The 13157-nt window shown below is 38.7% G+C and overlaps 1 protein-coding gene across 1 annotated transcript in view; it reads left to right on the top strand.

Moving 5' to 3' along the window:
* The first annotated feature begins 4712 nt into the window (after nt 1-4712).
* LOC582892 (abnormal spindle-like microcephaly-associated protein homolog) overlaps nt 4713-13157 on the top strand; it is a 28927-nt gene continuing 20482 nt past the window's right edge. The window contains exons 1-7 of the mRNA XM_782825.5: nt 4713-4792; nt 6941-7369; nt 7564-7740; nt 8208-10014; nt 10881-11033; nt 11871-12104; nt 12623-12690. Of these exons, the coding sequence (XP_787918.4) occupies nt 7010-7369; nt 7564-7740; nt 8208-10014; nt 10881-11033; nt 11871-12104; nt 12623-12690 (2799 nt within the window). The 5' untranslated portion in view covers nt 4713-4792; nt 6941-7009. The remainder of the gene's footprint in view (nt 4793-6940; nt 7370-7563; nt 7741-8207; nt 10015-10880; nt 11034-11870; nt 12105-12622; nt 12691-13157) is intronic.

Here is a 13157-nt window from a genome sequence, read left to right as displayed (position 1 = left end):
TGCATCAAATTATAATTGCATTATGAAAATGGTCTATTGCTTAATAACTATAACTGAAATATTATTTGATTCATTAATTGGTCTTCTAATTTTAGCTCAAATTTGTTATCCAACAAGAGAATTGCTTCACAAAAGTGAGAAATGTTAACAGATGTCTAAAGTGAGTTGTTCACTTCAGCTCAGCTATTAAAAGATTGGAACCAATTATGGCACCTGAATATGGTTTGGAGTTTGTGACAACCATATAAATGCAAGATCATTTTTGTTCGCATTAAATGGTAGTAGCTTTACATTCATAATTCTTAATCTGTAACATGTTCCTACACCATAGTGTTAAACACCCTTTTTGTTATTGATGCCTTTCAATTTCAACAGTTTTGTCATGTATGAATCAAAAGTTTTTACGAAGACTGATGCGTGAGAAACGGTCATCTCTGCATGTGTGTTACCTTACATGGTTGCCTACCAGTATGTATGTCGGGTCGTACAGTTGAAACCACATTTAACACTGTAAAGTCTACCAGTTATATCAGTGTAAGGTGTTGATATTAAACACTTAAGTGTTAATATGTCATTTGTATCAATGTAAAGGTGTTAACATTAAACACTCAAGTGTTAATCAATTATACCATACTAACTTATCTACATATATCTACACTAAAGTGCTAGTGTTACACTTATAGCAATGTAAGAGATCCGTCACCCTACCATACCCTACCCCCGAGTGTATTATTTAACACCAGAGTGTACTCATAACCTTGAAGTGCTATAGAGAGTTCAGTGCTTGATATTCAGTGTTGCATTTCTGAGCCCATACAGAGAAGACAGATAGCATATTAAAGCAAGTGACCTAATGGAGAAACGGATGTGAATTGTATGATATGTATGTATAGCAGATACAATTATTTTTAAGAGTGGTTATTTCAAGAGAGGAGCAATGGTAATTAGTACAATCGTTCATTGACTGTTGGAAGCCGGAAGACCCTCAACTCTCAGTATATAGTAAATGTAGCCTTATATGACTTAATTCCCTTCTGGCGCTCTCAGCAGATGTTCTTTAGAATATTGTAAAGAAAATCATTCTTCTGGACATTTAAAGATGAATCTTGTTTGTTTCAGTTTACATTTTGCGGACATTTTGTTTCATCATGTTTGTTTTAAAGTTCTTTATCATTGAATTGGCCATCTGCTTAAATGCTTAGTCCCATGTCATACATTTCCTTGTCATTACTGGCCTACAGTCTTTATATTCTTCATGTGTGTTATTTGTAAAAAGATATACCATTCTTGGAGGGACAACATCATCATTTTTGTGTTCTTTACTTTACAGATGTAAGAGATGTTTTACGTAACATTGACATCATACTCAGAGAAAAAAATTATATTATTCACTTTCGTTGCGTGTATAAAATGTGTTCATTCGGAGAGTGGGACGCAGAAAGGCTCTTAAAGATATGTCTATCTGGACCATGTACAGAGTTAGATCCTTTCTTGCTCTCACTCAGGAATTGAAAGTTTCCTATGTATAGAGAAAGGCGAGAATGCTGTAGGAGTTGAACAGTCAAACATTCAGTCAAACCTGTATAGAAAGACCGTTCAAGACTGGGAGGCACAAAAGATGGCCTTTATAGGCAGGTGTTCTTTAAAGCCATACTAAACTGACAAACTTTCTCCCCTCGTTGATTAAGTTTCAAGTGTTAAGTATACTTAAGTGTTGATTGTAATAATAATAATAATAATGAATAATAAAACAGTGCTTATAAAGCACTTACCACTGAAGTATCTAAGCGCTATAACAAACAAAACATATTGATAAACAATTACATATTGAACAAAACAAAAAGGAAATGCAAATAAACCTACAAATTGCAATACATATGAAATATACATCAATGTAAACAGCGAAACTTAATCATCAAAAGCAATTTTGAATAAATGTGTCTTAAGACAAATTTTGAATTGGTTAACAGTTTTGGACATTTAAAGGTAGTTTGTTCTAGTGTCCCTCTATAAAGGGACACTAGTTTGTTCCAAAGTTAAGCGCCATCTCATGGTCAAATCGCCAACAGTGCGTAACCCAATACGGTAACTAATTCCCACTTTCCAGACAGGACTCCATACAAGACCTCTAGAGGGGATTTTGCGTTAGTGCTTGTAGTACAGTATGGCTTTAAGGCAGATTTATTTTAACACATGTTCAATGAGAAACATTGTTTCAAGGGGGGAAAAAATTGTTCTTTATAGACGAAAGGTCTTTCTATACAGGTTGTTGCTAAAGCTGGTTTCACTGTATATCATATAATATATGAAGATTACAAAAACATGATGATTACAGCATTTCTTTGAGCTTTTTAAAGATGATATATTGTTTCTTTATTTGAATTGACAGATTGTTGAAAAGCAGATATAGAGGATATTCTAGTGTATGCGGTAGGAGAGGAGAGAATTTAATTAAAACATGAAAATCAATAAACTGGGTTTGTCTTACTTGTGTTTGCTTGTGCTGTTCGTATTTTTGAAATATATTTTCACCACATTTTTTTGTAGAACGTAATTCATATCTTGGTCACTGTGTATGTGAATTGAATGTGTTGTCTATTGACTTGTGTCTGTTGTGACCCACTGTACTTGTGTGTCCAAACTAAAAACTTGACAACATCACATTGGTAGGAGGATGGAACTAACCTTAAAGGTAAAACCAGTTCTGGTCATGTGATTGCATTGTAAAAGAAACATTGTGGAATCGATCAGAAAAGGTTGATCTTCTAGCATTTAAGTATTGGTGTGTACTGCGAGGTTCTGGAATCATCAAAATGATTAGAAATTAAGCCCAGTCTTGGTAAAGTTACAATCGCTGTCCACAAAAAGATGTGGGACTACGCGACACGTGCGCGATATCTATCCGGTCCAGATAGATATAATAATTTACCAAATATATCAATTACTGGTAGTATGTGGTTTTCCGGCAAAATTTGTATCATCACGCATTAGTCAAAACATATTATTTCACATGCTTGGTAATTAGAGTTTCCATTTCATTTTTGAGAAGGGGGCGTTTCCAAAAACTGGTCTATATACCTTTAAAACAATTATTATGACACCAACAATACAAAATAAGGAACAAAAAGTTATCTCCATCTTTTCATTGAGATTAACTAAAAAGTATGATACCCTTGTCAAAACAAGTTTTACATACCGGTAGGCATATCGATGTTGAGCAGTATAACATTTATTTAGATTTACACAACAATAAGCTGGGTAACGAAATATTAAAAGTGAAAGGAAAGTGGTATCAATCAAAGCAACAATTTTGTTTGTTAAATATTCATATTTTAATTGAAAGTATATCGCTGTAATTTGTGTTCACTCATGATAAGAATGATAAGCCTCATGCAAGACACATGGAAGATAAAAGATCCTGATAGAGGTTTCAATTTATTTAACAGGAATTAGAGATGAAGAGAGAGGGAGAGAGAGAGAGAGAGAGAAAGCCAAGTACTCTGACAGAGGATAAAGAGAAGGATGGGAAAGGATAAATATCTTGAAGAGGTCAGTACAAGTATAAAAAGTTAACAAATTCAGAGTAAGAAAATTTAGAAAAATATATATACCCGGTAAATGTATTTATTAATAAAATTGTGTGGGCAACTCAACTCAGTGGACTCGCTGCCACACACTCACACAAATAAATAAAATGAGACAATTTGGTTGCCAAAGTTTCAGTTAGTGTGGCGAGCCATGGTTGCACTAGTTTCCCAAAATACAATTTTTTCAGGGGTCCCAAAATTTGGAATGACATACCGATAGATATTCGACTGAGCCCATCACTAAATAGTTTTAGAAGAAAATTTAAACTGTACTTATTAAGACAATACTCAATAGTGCAATAACCTTTATTCTTAATGTTCATCAGTGTTCATGAAAAGTGTGTGTGGTGTGTATGGGAGAGAGTGTATGTGTGAACGCAAATTATTTCCTTTTTTCTTCCTTTTATAACATATAACAAATTCAAATAATGTACTTCATTTTTTTAAATACAATTACTGGAGACAGACTTTTACATATAAGGCCCGGCCTTCCTGTAGTCTCCAAATACTTTCATTAATTTACATGTTTAGAATGTTTTCCCCTTGTTTCTCATGCCTTCTCTACTTGTGTTATTCTCATGTTATATATTGATACATGTATTATATTTCAACTTTTATATGTTTGGTTTCCTTTGTATATTTTTAATAAAAGTATTGAATAAAGTGACGAAAAAAAAAAAGTTTTGGAAGAGAAATTACCTTTATAAAAAATGAATGACTTTCCTCAAGTTCATCATATATGCATGATTCCGCCCTGGGAGAATAAGACTCGATCTGGCCCATAATATGTGGGCCCATATAGGAGTATAGGCCACAAAAGGCCACTAAATGAATGATAATAACAATGATGTGAAGTACATGGTGACTTATATACTTTAATTCGTCTAGGATATAGGCATATAATATTTGATTATGTGTATAAAGAAATAAAGCTATAGCTGCCCCCCCCCCCCCCCCCCCCCCCCGGTTTTGGCCCTTCAACTATTGTTATGATATAGGACAAGCTCCAGTGAACATACACGGCCATTTAAAAATGGCTATCTGTTCTCGATCGCCTATTGGCCAACACGCCCTTCATGCTTATCGCTCATTGGCCCATTTCAAGCCTATTCACCTAACGTGCGAAATTTGTATTCAGCTAGTGTTTTTGATTCTCCGCGAACGTTACTGCTGCGAAACGTGTTGCGAAGATCGTCGAAAAAGTGGTATGTTATTCCCTATTTTTCCTTTTTTGAAACGAATTTGTGGAAATATAGGTTTATTTATGGGTACGATGTGTCGTGAGATATAGATCTAGATGAATTTGAGGTTATGTTTTAGACAAACTTGTGATGGAGTTTAAGAATAAGAGAGAGATACGGGTGGACAGCGACCACGATTCCTGGCGTGTTTCCCCCGCTCTGCTCCCGTACCGTGTGTTGTGGAGATTCGTGTCTTATCTTGGTCACTGCTGACTGCATGTGAATTGAATCATGAATGTGTTGTCTGTTGACTGGCTTGTTGTGTGTCCAAACTAAAAACTTAACAACATCGCCTTGTTGGGAGGATACAACTTGTGAGTAGCTTGTTGTAATGATTTTTCTTTAGAATTTGTTCTAAAAACATGAAAAAACAGACTGAAGAGAACAGTGATGTGATGAGTGAGTGAACAGTAGGGGCGCTGGTCCGAGAATAAGGATCGTCTTCATAGTCTAAACGAGGATCGTCTTCTTTAACACTGACCGATGCGTCCTCAAAAATAAGGACCGTCTGCATTTTTTGCAGACCTTTCATATTTTTGATCGACGCATTGCCATTGGCGATGCAAAAAATGGATTCTGCAATGCTTTTCTTGATGCAATTTACATTGACTTTGTACAGAGACCTTCACATTATGAGCAATAAATCCTTGGGAAGACGGACAACCCATAAAAGTAGACGGACAACTAGGGTTATTTTCCCCCGGGGAATCCATTTTTGGCATCGCCAGCGGGCCGTTCTGTAACATGAAACCCCCAGAGCGCCGATGAAAAAAAACGTCCTCGAAAATGCAGACGACCCTTATTTTTGAGGTCACATTTTGTCTTCGTTTATGAGGATATCCTTGTTTATGAGGACGATCCTCATTCTCGGACCAGCGCCCCTACTGGTGAACTGTTTGAACTTTGATTGACTTTTTGAATTTGAGCATGTTCATGTTGAGTTTGAATTTGAAGTTTAGTTGGATGTTTGTTGAATTTGAACTGAAGTCAGAACTGTCAAGTCAAGACAGAACATAAGTTTTTACTCTTGACTTTCTTGTCTTGTCAATTATCATGCTTGATTCGATTCATGATTGTCTTGACTGAGCATGCTGAGTAACTCTTTCTTTTTGACTTTTTTGAATACCTTGAATACCAAAGCTTCTGGAAGAAAGCCGTCTCCAGCTGCCAAGCTTCCAGGTCTAACTTTGTTTTGGGCTCAGCTCAGAGTTCTCAGACAAATCTTGGCAAATGGATTTCATTGTAAAATATTGGTTGTGTACTTTGAATAGGTCTAGACTGAATTATTGAATTATCTGGCTGGGATTCCCTAGGGCTAGGGCCTGTACAAGTGGGGTGTCTGAACTTGAAGTTTGAATAATCTCATAAACTAGTAATACTGGTCCAATTGATCTGATTAATTTCTTTAATTGTTTTAAGTTCTAGATATTGTTGAAAATACTGTAAAATTTCATTTACCAAATTTTATGTCAATCCTTGCACTGCCACTGGTAGACAGAAAGTCTCTTATATCAATGGTTGTTCCGCTGAGATTACATCTGGCTCCTCTGACCGCCTCTATATAGGCCCTAGGGGATCTACACAGATCTAAACTGAACTCTGAAGTACGTCCTTTATGGGGACTGTGCGGAAAAATGGTTCGGTTCAGCCGGACCGTACCGCGATGAATGAGATATGCAACAAGTTTTTCACTCTTTACATGTACGTCTTTATAAATTATACTGTAGGACCTACATGTATCCACTTTGGCTGCAATATTACACTGAATCTTTTTTTTTTTAGCTAAAAAATATCCCATAGACCTGTACACCCAGACGCATCTACTGATCATGCTGACTGTCTGTTCATTCATATTTTAGATATCTACAAAGATGTACATGTACATAAGCAATTCCTTAAAGCAACTGTTTTCTGATTTCAGATGTTAAAAAAATGTAGCATCGATAAGAGCAATCTTAATCATTACACCTCTGTTTAGGCAGTTAAATGATTACTTCTAAATTTCTGTCATGACTCATGATAATTCAGATTTCTTTTAGCATTATCACTTTATTCCCTTTTCAAACTGACACATTTATTAAAGAATGAAACAATCATTTTTTACTTCTGTAGATGATCACTGATTTGCTGAGATATTCTTGAAGTCAAGAAAACTGTCATCAGGACTCGTCCAACTCAACAATGGATGATTCAGATGCGGGAAGGGGCACACCGGTGCTCCACTCAGACCCCTGGGTGCAGGCCCACACCCCGACGGTGGACCCCGCCCCGATCATGGACCGCAAGAAGCGGCGCTCGTGGTTCTGCGGGCCGTCCACGCCCGTCAAGGCGACCGCACCCGGCGATGCCAAGAAGAAGCTTCTCGAGGAGCGCAAGGAAGACGAGGAGGTTGCCACTCTGCAGATCACACACTTCACCAAGAAGGTGATGCTGTCCTTTGAGGATGTGAGACTCGGTAGCACCAAGGTCATGACGTTGAGGCTGGAAAACCCTCATGATTACCCGCAGGAAGTGGAGCTGGAAAAATTCCCGTTTCAAAAGGTATGACAAGCATGATGATTTTATTCCACTCCTCATGATGACAGGTCCCAACATTTTTTATTCTAACTGTCAAAAACCCTCCTTTACAAGTTCCAATAAGCCATAACTTTCTCAAGTTCAATACACCAGTTTACGGACATCAGCAATTTTGCAAGCCAGCTATCATACATAATATGCTCTGCTTTCTTTTGCAGGGTTTTTCGGTTGCCGAGACGGTGTGGGAGATTGAGGGCAACCAATCCCTGGACGTCCCTGTCTCGTGGACCCCCAGCGAAGAGAAGAATGTCCGAGAGCTGGTCACTTTCAAGAGCGAGGGGGCTTTCCGCCTTCAGCTGATCATTCTAGGGACTGTCAAGGTCCCCAAGAAAAAGGTGCGCAATAGAATTGTTTTTTAAATTATTTTTAGAAAAGGACTTTTTAAAGGAAAAATGAGGGAAATATGTTTTAAACTTTTGAATACAGGTATGATGTGAAGTGGCAATAAAAACATTAGTTGCAATCATTTCGCTTTTATTTTTTAGGATTAATACTATGGATTAATTTTAGGCAGAAAGATTATGGGAGTCCTTTCATTTGTAAATCTTTTCAGAATTTTATTACAGGTGCTACACTGTATGAATTTACTCCATTAGTTATATAGATGAATTTATCAATATGAATTAGGCCTAATATGAATAAAGAAACATACAGAAGAAAAATATGGCATTTAATTGTGTAGAATAAGATGTTTCTTTGATAGTGTTCTTATTAATTCCCAGTAAAAATGGCTTGTCTTTCCATTTTATTTTCAAGTAATTTATGCTCATAACATAGCTATATGTCCCATTTATCTTTGCAGAAGAATATTAATAGGAGGTCCACTTTCACTGCCCGTAAAGGCCAAGCTATCCAGTCCAGGCGAAGTGTGGCCGTCGCCGGAAACCCACGCCGGGAAACCTTTGTTCAAAAGAAGTCACCAAGATCCCAACCCTATCCTGATGTGGGGAAGGAGAACAGGATTCCTTCCGTCGGAAATAAGTTCGATACCCCAGGAACCAGGAAAGCTCGTGCCAGGTCCGTGGGGACAGTCCTGGAGAAGATCCTGACACCCCGTAAAGTATTGCCTCAGGGGGGAGAGACGGAGAGAGTCATGGTCGGTGATAAGGTATGCACCTTCAGTCCTCAGCTCACGGCCAAGGCGATGATGGAGATTGCAGGAGAGTCGCCCTTTGCTGATGGGAAGATCAAGACGGAACCTCGGAAGGAGACCCTGGTGCTTTGTGATGGCATGTCTCCACTCCTGGCATCGACAGGCAGCCAGAACCTGCTGAAAGCTGCACTTGAAAAGAAAGCGAAACCTCTGCAGGGGTTGTCCAAAGAGCAGACGTCCACAGTGATCAAGAGCTCCTCTCCTGCATCCAGGCTGAGCGATGACGAGAACGGCCTGGAGCCGTTGGAGCTGGCATTTCTGGTACCTGATGAAGCAGAGATTAGCAAGATCTTTGCCACTCCCGCATCATCAGTCTTTGAGCCACTGGCACACTCAGTGGGTGCACGGCTATCGTCCACAAGAATCGATGACAGTGTTTACACTGCCCCTGCTACTGTCCCTGCGCCTTTTTTCCTGACCGAAGAAGAAAAGTCTCCAGAAAAGTCTCCAAGTAGTATAGAGGATGATTCCCTCGAAGATGTGAAGCCTCAAGTTAAAGAGATCCTTGATGATGTTACCCAGGCGCAAGAGGACGACTTACGGCTCACTGATGATTTTCAAGACTTTGATAAAGAGCAGGAAGTAGAGAAAGGTGAACCAGGGCATGAAGATGTAAGAGAGGAATTAGTCATTGAAGAAACAAATCCTGAGGATCCAACCAAATCCGGTGATACAACCTTCTATTCTGATCTTGAGCCTTCGCAGTTGATGATTCCTTCCGATACAGTAGATGATGCAGACGAATCAGTTAAATTTGATGAACTTCCTGAGCCATCGACAGAGCAAGAATCCCTTGACACCCCTGATGAGACAGAGGTACAATTGGCTCCATCACCTGTATCTGAGCCAGTGCAGAAGGTGCAATCTTGGCGCATTTCCCTCGGTGGCTCTGGACCTTCCACGTCACCAAAAGAAGCTCCAATCGTCCAGAAATCAAAGTCCAAACAGGAAGCCTCCTCATGGAGGGTTTCTCTGGGAAGCAGCAAGCGAAGCCCTGGTGCCAGGCCTACAGCTCAGAAACGCCCCATCAGCAGAACATCTTCGAGAACAACCTCTTCTGCTCCATCGTCAAAGCCAGCACCATCTTCAAAAGCAAATGAAGACTTCACCATCCACAAGAGCGCTGTCACCGGCCGCCTCAATGACCGCAAGAGACTAAGCGACCCCATCACCGATCCGGCCCTGCGAAAGAAGAGTCGTCCATCTCCAGAACATAAGGTATCTACCAGAGAGACTCTCAGGTCAAAGGTCGCAGCTGCCAATAAGAGCGGGACTAGTCTCTCAACATCAAGGCAGATCAATCGTACAGTCGCTCTAAGGAAGGCAGCAGCAACTGGCAAGGCTGTGCCAGTCAAGGCTCCTGCTACGTCCAAGGTTAAGGGGAGGCCAAAGGCACCAAAGGCTGTCAGGGGAGTTCCTATGGCTAAACTACAGTTGATCAAGCCCTCACGATCAGGTCAGTAAAAGTCTCCTTTCTTCATTGAGTCCAAAGAGCTGTGGAGGGTATTACCGAAACACTGCTCTATATTTTCTTTTTTTCTTCTTTACTGAAAAGATGGAAACATTCATTATGTAGAGGGAGGTGTTTCACAAAGCCTCTTTTCAATGACAAATGTCAAAAATCTGTGACAAATCTGCTGATAACCAATCATATTTAAAAAAGACAATCATTTCCTGAAGATGAATCCATATCAAGGCCATGGCTACCTTCAAATATATGACAGCATGTATCAATGACATACATGTACATGCGTAAGTGTCGTGTATTGTCTTTAGTTAAATATAAATCAGGAATGTTGTTGATTTTAGAGTGTTGATACATGTAGATAAATCATGTAAAGATCTAAATGTATTCCGTATCTCATTCTTGATTGAGTGAGTCAATTAATTATTTGTGAACAATTAATTAGTAGTAGCCAATCTATGGTCGACTCAACTCTTTCCACTCATTAATAGGTGAGCAATAAGAAATGTACTTTTTGAATATACTTTATTTTATTTTCATCAACAAAAAAATGTATTTTTTATTTAAATTGAAAATTCCATTCACATATTTCTTGAAAATAATCAAGGATAATTCTTGAATGATTAGTTATTTCATGAGAATACCAATTAATATGTATTATACCTGTTTACATGCTTGTGTATTTATCTATTTTGTTTTTGTTGCTTTTTTTTGTGTTATTCTTACCAAACATAACAAAATGGAAGACCACCAACTGGGGGATGTGTGCCACCTTGTAAATATATCAGAAATAAATAAATCAACAATATAATTGTATAATAATAATAATAATTTTCTTCCTTTGATTGATACTGCAGCCTTGCCACGTCATCCACTCCCGTTTGCTGCCAAGAACATCTTCTACGATGAGCGTTGGATGGAGAAGCAGGACAGGGCGTTCACCTGCTGGTTGAACTATGTCCTCACCCCAGACATTGATACACCTAAAGACCCTAATAAGAATGTCAAAAGTAAGTATAGCCAGTAAAAATTTCCAGTATCAGCTGTTATTTTTTTTGTTTTATTTTGTCTTTGTTTTTATATTGAATTGTTGATTTTTGATATTCCTTTCTAGAGTAATGGTAATAAAGTTATATGTTACAACCTCATTAGAAGAAACTCCATGTACTTACCTTGTTATCTTGAAACCTTGTTATATGTCAAAGAACAATTTAAAGATGAAGTTGAGTTCTGGTCATGCGATTGCATTGTGAAAGAAACGGTGTGGAACCGACCAGAAAAGGTTGATCATCTAGCATATAAGAATTTGCGTGTATTGCAAGGTTCTGGAATCATCAAAATGATAAGAAATTTGGCCAAGTCTTGGTAAAGTTACAAACACTGTACACAGAAAGATGTATATGGGACTACACGAACACGTGGCGTAAAAAGCCGGCCCCCCGATTTTTACGATGTTACATGCATATTTAGAATATGAAGGCATATGAAGAGCCATGCTTTTCAGGGAACATGTCTTATCTGATGTTCTTCCACACTTGCATAATAAGAATGAGTAACGCTCACAAATCATTTTTCACCTCTTCCCAGAACTCAACCTTCTCTTTAATACAAAGAACTTAGACTGGTAATAGTAAATGTTGATGTGTATGTTTTAGCAGCATTCTTTGGCAGGGGTTTAAAAAATCATACAGTAGTTCAAAACCCATACTGTAGTAAGTGTAGGTAATGGTAAACTCACATTCTGTGGGTACTTTTCCACCAACCTCTGAAATTCCTCTTGGCTTGGCAGGTTATGAACTCACAGTCTCGTATTGTTCCTCCTTCCACCTCCCTTTTCTCACCCTCAGTTGACGCCCACCTCCTCTGCTTGGAGGGAGCCAGCAAGGTCGGTCCCGCCCCCTCTAGGGAGGACATCTCCCTCAGGGCCTACACTGCCAGGCGTCGCCTCAACCGCCTCCGTCGAGGGGCGTGCATGGTGTTCCAGAGCGAGCCGGTCATCCGCGTCATGCAGAAGCTGGAGGCCGAGGTGGAGAAGGGACGCATCGTGGTGCGCTCGGACAAGATGCTGCACGCTGACCTTGGTAAAAAAGAGCCACTCCATCTCTTCATCCCTTTGAATTAAATATGTCATTTTGAAAGCTCTAGGCCCCGTCTTATAAAGAGTTACGATCGATCCAAATCAATCGTAAGTCCTCCAATCAATCACAAGTTTGCAGTCTCCTATCTCTTATGTACATAGTTGCAATTGATATTACTCGCAAATAAGTTGCGATTAATATCAACTCTTCATAAGACAGAGCCCTACTGTCATATCTTTATTGTCAATATTGCCCTTTTCTTCACATTTTAGAAAAGTAGTTTATTGAAAAATAGCGTGTTTTTTTTTTTTAAAGGTGATGTTTTCCCCTCATCTCATTTGAAGAATGCAAGAGATGTGTATCTTTTTGCTGTCATGTTTTCTTTTCTCGTGGCCTTCTGTCTTCAACTCTCAGAGAGCTTTATTTAGAGCAAACCACAGCTAAAGTGCTCTCAATTTTTACATTTTTCCCCACAATCACAACAGCTTCTAATTTTAATTTCACATCTTGTCATAATTCAGGTATAAAGCAAGAGCTTCTTAATCTCATCCTCTGCTACAATCCCCTTTGGCTGCGCATAGGTTTAGAGGTAAGTTCTTTTTACTCTTTATTACCTAAAATGGTCAGAAATGGCTCTCTCTCTGTTACACCTAATTGGAACGTAAAATGTTAACTTTTAATATTTTTTTTCTTGATTTAAACAAAAAAAAGCTACTTGAATATACTGTAAAGCCAGAAACTTTGTTGTGTATGAAAGTATTCAAGAATTTTGTGAGTGGTTCACATTTACAGAACTTTCTCGCTGTGATCTTTGATGTCGGTAACAATTCACTAAAGTTTCATCTCGCAAAATGTTCCGGTTTTTCAGTATGTCTTATGCAACGTACTGAATCAGTGATTTACAGGCTGGTGTTTGTGTTACGGGTAATTCCATAAATTAGGGACCCACTTTGTGACATTTTTGATGTCCCACTTACATAAGGAACCCACACGTATTTGTGGCTCTGACTAAAGACTTAAATAGTGGAGTGAGATTGTAAAGTGATTTCCAAGCAT

The sequence above is a fragment of the Strongylocentrotus purpuratus genome, unplaced genomic scaffold (assembly GCF_000002235.5).
Source record: "Strongylocentrotus purpuratus isolate Spur 01 unplaced genomic scaffold, Spur_5.0 spur5_scaffold_18, whole genome shotgun sequence".
Taxonomy (NCBI): Eukaryota; Metazoa; Echinodermata; class Echinoidea; order Camarodonta; family Strongylocentrotidae; genus Strongylocentrotus; species Strongylocentrotus purpuratus.
Note: the sequence above shows the minus strand (reverse complement) of the source record. Positions and strands in the feature narration are given on the sequence as shown.